The sequence below is a fragment of the Miniopterus schreibersii genome, assembly GCF_964146895.1.
Source record: "Miniopterus schreibersii genome assembly, chromosome: 13".
NCBI classification, from domain to species: Eukaryota; Metazoa; Chordata; class Mammalia; order Chiroptera; family Miniopteridae; genus Miniopterus; species Miniopterus schreibersii.
Window position 1 is genome coordinate 1,504,635 of NC_138113.1, and position 9,301 is coordinate 1,513,935.

Genomic DNA, 9,301 nt, shown 5'->3' on the forward strand with positions numbered 1-9,301 from the left:
AATCAGGGTTTGGGACAGCTACAGGTCCATCACAGGGACAGAAATGACACTCTCCTTGCAATGACACAGAGCCAAGCAGGCAATCCCTGAGTAGGAGGCGCTGTCTCCTCCCAGACTCACAAATCACACACCTAGTGGGGTTTAAAGAGCCCGAGTGTACAAGGAGTTCCGTCTTGCTGGATTAGAGGAAAATCCCATGGCTGTGTGCAATGAAGAAGGGACTGCACTCTCTCGAAAAAGTGTTTAAGCAAAACAGAGACAACCTCCCTCCCTCCAAAGGCACCTTGACGCAAATCACACTTGGCCCAGGAGCTCAGGTCTGTCCATCCACTTTCTTTCCCAAAATTTCCCTCCTCTCCCAGAGCCACCCTAGAGGGCACCTTCAGAAAATCAACACACATTGTGACACCAGCGCAGATGAGAAAAACCAGCGAGTTTATTAACCTGCAAGGTGCAGAAAGAAGGCATCAGAGGCTTATTTTTCTGGGCAGCAGCGTAAGTTTTTCATACTGTAATTAACACCAACGACACAATCAGATATCACATCTTCAAGAACCCAACACTATTTATCAGCTTTAAAGATATTTCCAACTGACATCAATTCCATATTTATATGTATAGATATATTGTTGCATAGATATACTGAGTATAAATCACCTATAGTTCTTTTGAAAAATAGTGTGATATAGTTAATATTATAATTTAAGATTCCATATGATGAACCTGATAAGGCCTTAAACATAACTTATAGATGCATCTATCTTAGAACTAGAAGAAATTTTAGGTAATCACCTGGTTCAACCAACTCCTTAAGAGAAATTAAGAATTATTCTCACATTCTAGACCAAGTTACATGGACAATTGATGTTCAATGACTCGCCCAAGGCCACAAAGCTACTAAGTTTCCTCTTCTCTCAGCTACTGTTTTCTAGCCAAACTGATCTCTAAGCTGATTTTATGTGCGGTCCTAAGACTTTCAGGTGCAAGATAATTCACTAAGAAACCTCATCCTGGGGTCTACTGTGCTTATTCAGTAAAACAATTAAATCTGTGTAATGAAAATACACAACCAGCCTTGGCTTTGGTTTCAGTTACTGACCCACAGTCCCTCCGCTATGGAAACAGGCTTGTGTGGGAAACATCAATATGGATACATTGTTGCACCGGCCAAGTTGAATGTATCCAGTTTGGGACAAAACACTCATCCTATCCAAAGCCATGTCTGCAGAGGAAAGGACAGGAATCGAAATACACAGGATGTAATTAAGAAAGGTGGTGTGTCTGTGCTCAGAGGGTCTTGGGTTGACTGTCTCTCTACTGGACTGTGCCAGGGCTGTTAGCCGCAGGCTAAGTGACCCCCGCCCACGAGATGGCTCCGTGGGAGCCCGGAAACACGGACACGATCTGCGGGAGCTCGAGGCTCCGGGACCTGGGCTGAGTCCAAGTGACAGAGCCTGGCTGGACTGGGAGGACGCCAACCCTGACCGCGTGAAGGTCTCAACAGTGAGCAGCTGTAGGCGGGGCGGGGCTGGGGGCGGGGGGCGGGGGGCGGGGGCTGAGGGCGGGGCCTCTGTTGCGTCGGGAGATCTCCCCGGTTGCTTCTGTAGACCTGACGCTTTCTGGGTGAGCCAGACCCTGGAGGCCTTTGGGAGGGATGGAGTTAAAGATAAACCGTGTGTGGTGCTGGGCAGAAAGCAGTCTCCAGGCTCTCCCTGGAACGTGACCCGTCTCAACCCCGATGGCTCCGTCGGTCAGAAGCAACCCAATAATTGAGGCAACACTGAAGTGCTCGGTCCTCAGTTCGCCGCCGCACAACATCCTTTTGCAGCTGAAGTCTGAGAAAATGTATAACCAGTCCTGGCTGAGTGGCATCAAAGAGAATCACATCCAGTCAAACGTGGCGCCGGCCCCGAGTCCCTGCCACTAATGACAGTGACTGTGGATGTGGCCTAGCACGGTCTGGAGGACCGTCTCCACGGGGGGGCTGGCATCCACCACGAGGCAGCCCGGGTCCTCCATCCGCTGGTAGGACACCTCCACCCTGGGGATGGAAGAAGGAACAGGGTTGGCACACTTTCAACACGGCTCTCCATGCAGATGGCATTTCCCACCGTGACACCGGCAGCTGAAAGCCAGGGCCCCGTCTGGTCTACCACACGGCTGCCCTTGGCAGCCAGCTCTGCCCACAGGCCACGTCTGAGACACCGTGTTTCATGCGTGACACGTTAGCGGTCATGAGCATTTATGAGTCCCTCCTGTCCGCCAAGCGTTAGGGTTCCGCCTGAGTGCTCAGTGAGCGACCTCACGAAGGACCCACTGGAACCCCCATTTTGCAGATAAAGTGGCAGGAGCTCAAAGACATGAAGTCATCTGCCCAACGACAAACGTCTTCAAACGAGCCAGATGTCACACAAGCCGGGGTTCCCCAGCACACACACTGATTTCACTATGAGCCTCCGAAAAACGTCCCCGGAATTCTTCACCTCCCGCCAGGGTCAGCCGCCTGGGTGCACGTGGAATGACGGCTGAGGGTGTCGCCGAAGCCCGAAGGCGTGGCGGCTAACACAGTGTCTCACCCGTGAGATGAAGATGGAAACAACGCCCTCCTCGCAAGTGTGTCACAAGGTTTAAGTGAGTTAATAGCAGTAAAGGGCGTGCTCTCCGCACACAGCAGGGCTGTTTGTGTATGTTGTAACAGTGCTATGCCGTGGAAACAGTGTTGCCACGGTGTTTACAGGAGCGATTCTGTGGCGGTTTCTCAGACCTGTCCTGTGGAACCTACCCACTCGCCAGGAGGCGGTCGGTGGCCCAGACTCCCCGCTACCGTATTCGTGCTTTTTAACAAACACGACAGCTGCCTGACAATCAGAAAGACCTGGCCTTGAACCCAGGGCCCCCAGTAGTACCTGTGCAAATGCAGACAAATCCTGTAATTCTCTGGGCCTCAGTCTATAGACTGTAAACTACGGCTAATGTCCCTGCAAGGATGACAGAGCATCGGAACGGACAGGGCGGCACCGAGTGGAAGTCACGGCTTCGCCGACAGTGCTCTGTGCCCCCTGCGTTACATGGGGAAACTGAGACCCAGAGACGTGCATGGTCCTGCTCAGGCCCATGCTGTTCCTGGCACCGAGGGACCAGGAAGGTGTGCTCCCCAGAGGGACATCCACGGCTTTCAAGCAATACTGTAGCCCCGTGTGACAATCCCATGTGACAATTCCATTGGAAGGAGCGGAGCTAACTTGGAGGCTGTTGCCTCTCTGGTTTGGAAAACAGGAACAAGATCATTTTGCCGGATTCCTAGGTCCGTGCCAATCCCAGCTCTCACCATGGCCAGGGACCCTTGCCACTCAAATCGAATGGTGACACCTACTTTTGACGAAATACGCTGTTGGCCTCTAGCTCCACCTCCTCTCTGGTCTTCTCCATGCCCCGGCCCTGGATCCTCTTCATCCTCTCCTCGGGGCTCACGGTCAGCAGCAGCACCAGGTCGGGCTTGAGCAGGTCCTTCGGCCACTGGTATATCGGGTGGTGGGCGGGGGGCAGGTGCTGGACAGCCCCACTCACCTCGGTGGCAATGGCGTAGGTGGCCGTGCTGTGCCAGTACCTGGGACGCAAAGGAGTGGTGAGTCCCCCGTTTCAGAAAACATCTGCGATACCTACTAAAGCGCAACACGCGCGCGAGCCCGAGCCCCCTGTTCCACCCCGGGGACTCCGCACGACAGAACGGCACCCGCGGTGCACCAGAGCTGTGTGAGGGGACACACATGACGACAGGAAGAATCCCACAGCGTAGGGGGCCAGCAGGTGTCTGCTGACCAAGCCCGTGAACCAGCCGACCACGAAAGCGCTGATGGGTGGGGCGGGGACGTGGGCCACTCTTCCGGACGCAGCACGTCCAGCCCAGTCCCTTTGGCAAGTTACATGGTCTCTCTCGGACCCGTGTTTCTCATCGGCAAGTCGGGGGCGATGTTTCCTACCCACCTGACCAAGCCACGCTTCCGGCTGTCAGTACAACGTATGGAGCGTTCTTGGCAAATTGCCAGGCGGAGTGTGGGTAACTAATGAACCACGGACGTCATTCCTATCGCTGTCACAAGACAGTTCCACTTAATAAAACGATTGTGCACTTGCACACGCGCGCGTCAGGAAGAAAACGCCCAGTTCCTCTTTATACCCACCTGTCCACAACCACGGGGGAGCTGGCCGACGCCCGAGCTATCTCAGAAGCCACGATATAATTGCCCAGAGAGTAAAAAGCTCTTCTGATGATGGTCGGCTCCTCGTCAAAGACTTTCCGCCACTGGCTGATGCACGCGGGGGGCGACTTTAGGAGAACAGCCTTGAGCGAGTCTGAAACGGCCTGGGTCACGGTGGTTTTACCTGCGGGTCACATCGGGAGCTCAGCACAGCTCAGCCCTGGCCACTGTGTCACTCCTGGGAATTTACTACCAACTCAGATGAGCAAAGACATGCTTTCAACCTGTCGCTCGAAGTGGCTGATTTGATAATTTGATTCTTTACAGAAAGTCACAGACCCTTGGGAACTTAGGATTCCTCTCCTTGGTGTTAGGAGACTTGAAAGGACACCAAACTGGGCCCAGCCGGTGTGGCTCGGTGGTTGAGCATCAACCTGTGCACCAAAAGGTCAGCGGTTTGATTCCCGGGCAGCCGAGCAGGGCACGTGCCCGGGTTTTGAGCTTGATCCCCAGTGGGGGGGGGGTGCAGGAGGCAGAAGGAGCCTCTCCTGCCTCCAAACCAGGTGGCGCTCCTGTTCCCCAAGACCAGCCTCGTCCTGGGGCCTCTCCTGCTGCCCTGGGCCCGGGCTTCTGCTTGTGTGTCGGGCTACGTGCAGGAGCCTCCGCTGTGTTTTCACACCATCCGGCAGCTCCAAAGGCTTCTCGCCCCCCCCTTCCTGCTTCTTCCGCCTCCTGTTCCCAAAGGGGCCTCTGGTCTGCCTGCGGTTCCGGACTCACCATGGTGGCTGAGGGCTCACTCCTCGCCTGTGCTGATTCCTCCTGGGAGGACCCATCCTGCCCTCCTCGCCTGACCACCCCTCTCTGGACTGAACCCACGACCCCACTGTCAACCCCTCCGAGCTCTCCCTGACCCTGCCTCTGGGCCCCTGGCCTCTGCACCCAGGCTGCACTCAGTGCTCTCCATGGCCAGCTGAGGCTCAATGCCCCAGGCCCCCAGGGAAGGGTGTATGCATCTCGGTGCCCCAGGCCTGCCCAGCCTCCCTGAGGGCACACACCAGAGGCTGCCGTCTTATCTGAACTCTATATGGTTTTTTTTTTGGCAAGACCTCTCTATTCCTGCAACTGATGGACTAATCCCATTGCCATCACTAACAGGGGGCATCCTCTTACCTGTGGCATCCAGTCCCTCGATGACGATGACTGGGAACCTGCCTTTCTCGACCTGTCTGGGGCACTGGTCCAGCAGCTCCAGCATGGCCTGGGCTTCAGGAATGAAGGGCATGCACTGCAAAACACATCCCCGCATCAGCAGTGAGGCCTCAGGCTGTTGCTGGGGCCGCGTCTAACTGCTGAGAGGGAGCCTGCCTGGCTCTGCCCGGCCCTACCTGACCCTGCCTGGCTCTGCCTGACCCTGCCTGGCTCTGCCTGGCGCAGGCGAGGTGGCAGCAGTGATGTTAGGCACTGTGCCAAGTTCACGGTGTTGTGAACCTGAGAATGGTTGGGTGGCTTTAGTTACTCTGTGTGGTGGCAGCTCAGAGAGGCAGTAACGGTCACAGTCCCTCAGTCTGCAGCCTACTGACCCACTCGGAGGACAGGAGTGACACAATTACAGAGCAGCGTCCCTCGGTGACACAAGACTACAGGCCTGGCCTGGACCAGCCTGTCAACGTGGACAACTCCACCGTGGGCCCCGAAGAGAGTGTGGGCACCCTGTGCTTTCCTAGGGGTCAGGACAGAGAAGAGGGTGGGCCTGGCACCCCCGGAGGGAGCAGAGCAGGGTGGGACCGGGAGTCAGGGTTCGTGCTCTGCATCTCCCCACTGCTTGCCCGGGCACCCCGATGCTGAGGCTCAGACACTGATTTACGCTGTGCTTGACTGGGCCAGGCTTCACCCGGACTCTGTGGGGGGGGGGGAGGGGTCCTAGTCCCTCTGTGGAAAACGGAAATGGGTGCAAAGGATGTTTAAGAAACTTCCTGAGCCCGACACAGGTAAGCAGTGCCAGTTTGGATTTCAACCCCTGTGGCTGGCCCTGTGCTCTCGGCCAGTCCGTGAGCTGGCAGAGTGAACCTAAGGCCCACAGGGCAGCCTCAGGAGCTGCGGCTGGCCCGCCCCGCCCAGCCTAGGCTCTGGGCACAGAGTCCTGGCTCCAGCGTTCCCTTGTGTCACACCACCGCCAGACAGGTATTTTACATATGAGAGAGGGAAGGACACACACAAGGTAGCGGATGGACTCAGGTGGAAGCGAAGCAGGCAGACAGTTAAGTCTAAGCTGCTTGAACCCCCACGGGAGGTCGATCTCCCCCGCACCCCACCCCTAGGGAACAATGAGATTCCTTCCCAGCTGAGGTCATCTCCCCCATGCCCAGGGCCCTGCCCTCCTGTCCTGTGTCCAGCCCGCTCGGGGCCACGGTGCCAGTTCCCCAGATCCAGGGGGCGGTGCTGGGGGGCAGGAGTCAGGAGAGGGCCACGGCTGCGGGCAAAGCCCGGCTCACGGGGAGGCCCCCCCGCCCCCCGCTCTGCCCGCCTGTCGGGTCTGGGGGATCCCCCCCCCCCCCGAGCCCTGGGAGGGTCGGGGACACTTACCGCCTCCAAAACGGCGCGGGCGGCCTCGCGGTGCGGGAAGACCGCGGAGCTGGGCAGGTCGGGCACCACCGGGTGCAGCGCGGGCTCCGGGGCGCGCCCCACGGGCTCGGGGTCCACCTGCCGCCACCCGCGGCCGTCCCGCAGCTCCCACGGGCGCTGCCACAGCTGCCCGCTCGCGTCGCTCAGGAACTCGGCCAGGCGCGGGCGCGGGGCCTCGGGGCAGGAGTCGAGCAGCGCCAGCAGCGCGCGCCGCGTGTCGGGGCTGTCGTCGGGGTCGCGCAGCAGGACGCCGGGCTGCAGGCCGCCCGCGCCGTAGCCCAGCAGCCGGCTCAGCGCGCAGCGCCCGAGGGGCCCGCGGCGCAGCTGCTGCAGGAGGCGCTGGAGCCGCCGCGCCGCCCGCACCCGGGCCGCGCAGCCCGCGCCCGCCGCCGGCACGCACAGCGAGTAGCTGCGGCCCGGCGGCCCCAGCAGCGCGGCCGCGCGCGGGTCGGGGGGCGCGCCCCCGGCGTCGGGGCCCACGGCGAGGTGCGCCAGCGCGCAGCCGGGCAGCTCGAGCGCCACGCAGCGCGGCCGCGCCATGGTGCCCGCCCCGGCCGCGCGCAGGGCCAGGAGCGCGCGCAGCGGGGCGCGCAGGCGGCGGGCGCGGGCCATGGGCGTCTCCGGGCGGGGTCCCCGCGCTCGCGGCAGGGACGGGGCGCGGCCCCGAGGCGCCGCCGGGAAACGAAAGCGAAGCGGCCGCGGGGGGGCCGGGGGCCGGGCGGAGGTGGGGGTGGGGGGCCCGGTCCCCGCGCGCCGCCCTCCGAAGGCGCCTTCCCTGGGAGCGGACCGCGCCTGCGCCGGCGGGGCGGGCAGGTGGGCGGGGCCCAGGTGCGGACCTGCGCGCAGGTGGCCGCAGGTGGCCGCGGGCGCCCGGCCCCAGGGCCTTTCCACCGCCCCCCTGGCCCGGCCCAGGCGCGGGTCCTTCCCCGGCCCGGGTTTCCCTTTCTTGGAATCGCTCCCCCCTCCTGCCGACGCCCAGGCTGGGGGAGCTCGGGTTGCGCCTCTAGGGGCCCCGAAGCTGCACCATCGGCCCAGGACCCCGAGGTCGGGGTTCGATTCCCGGTGGGGCCCGTGCCCGGGGCTGCGGGAGGCCGCCCATCATCATCAAGGATGTTTCTCTCTCTCCCCCTTCTCCCTCCCTCGCCCTGAAATCAATAAAAACATGTAAAAATAAATTAACACAGGGCCTGACATGGCCCAGGTCCCTGCTCGGGCCAGTGGGACAGAGGCCGGAGCGTTTCACCAGCAGGAAGGAAGCGGGGCCAGCGGCAGGGCGGCCTCTGGGTGGGTGTTTTCGCTCTTATTTTGATGTTTTGTTTTGTTGATGCTCGTTAGCTGACCTCTAAAAACAGCTGCCAAGCTGGCCAAGAAAACAAAGTACATGGGGAAAAATCTCGAAAATTAAGAACTGAGATCAAGACGCAAAATATGGGAGGACCCGAGAGCAACGGAACTTTATAACGGGATCCATTTGGACTGGTTGTGGGATCACGTTTAATTCTGGAACAAGGCCTTTTTGGCAAACTGGAACTATCACGGACGTGCGTGCGCCTGAAGTTTGGGTTGACAGGCGGGGACAACCCCGAGGCCACCAGGCCTTAGCCCTCGGGGAGCAGAGTCTGTTTCGCCCCTGTGAGCAAGTCGACGGTGGACATTTAGTGTGAAGAGCTGTCCGCCCGTGAACAGCACATATGGACACAGACAAGGAACCGGCTCCTTTGTGTCCCGTGGGATGGTCCCGCACCCCCAGGAGCCTTTCTGTGCTTTATTTAAGTTTTCCTCTCAATTTTCCTTTCCTCCCACCCCCTCCCTACACGGCGCTGGGGCATCCGAGCTCCATGGAGCTTAACTGGGCGCCAAGCACTGAGGATTCAACTTCCTCCTTCGTGAAGAGCAAAGTCTCTTATATTTTTGGGCTCACATTTCAAATTCCCAGGACAGAGAACCAGACGATCCCAACTCAGGTGGGTTCTTCCATCCAGTGGTCTTGCCTACGGCTTCAAGAGGAGAAGCCCGGAGCTGGGAAGATGCTCCAGAGAGGTCTTTGGAGGAATGAGTAGCAGATTTATTTATTTAAAGAAGCCACAGTCCTCAGCAATCGCACAGGAAAAAAGGAAATGACCCTACCGTCCTCCTAGGGAAGTAAAAGCAGAAAGGGGGGGTTTCACAACTATAAATGTGGCAATGAATAAATAATGAAATGGAAAAAATAACATTTATTTTGCAAGAGATACCGGTTTTTGAACCCCTGTTTAAGCAAACACACTAAGTAGACCGCTCGGGCAGTTAAGAAGAAAGAAAACGAAATGAGCATAGTAGGAACGCAGGGGAGGAAAGGAGCATGGATTATAAAGGACCCAAAAGAGAAAGAAGATTTCGTACAAGTCTCCATTAATAACTCTGCACGGCACAAGATAACCACGAACTTGGAAAATAAGAATGAACAAAACAGATCCAGAAAGAGCGATGATTCTGTAACA

At 58.5% G+C, this 9,301-nt stretch overlaps 1 protein-coding gene across 1 annotated transcript; it reads right to left on the reverse strand.

Moving 5' to 3' along the window:
- Positions 1 to 414: 414 nt before the first annotated feature.
- Positions 415 to 7,433, reverse strand: CMPK2 (cytidine/uridine monophosphate kinase 2; the record flags this gene model as incomplete). The annotated part of the gene is made up of 5 exons (XM_081156607.1): positions 415 to 2,041; positions 3,374 to 3,607; positions 4,182 to 4,383; positions 5,370 to 5,484; positions 6,783 to 7,433. The coding sequence occupies 5 exons, from the start codon at positions 7,431 to 7,433 to the stop codon at positions 1,924 to 1,926; spliced, it is 1,320 nt and encodes a 439-aa protein (XP_081012733.1). The 3' UTR covers positions 415 to 1,923.
- Between the last annotated feature and the right edge of the window lie 1,868 nt (positions 7,434 to 9,301).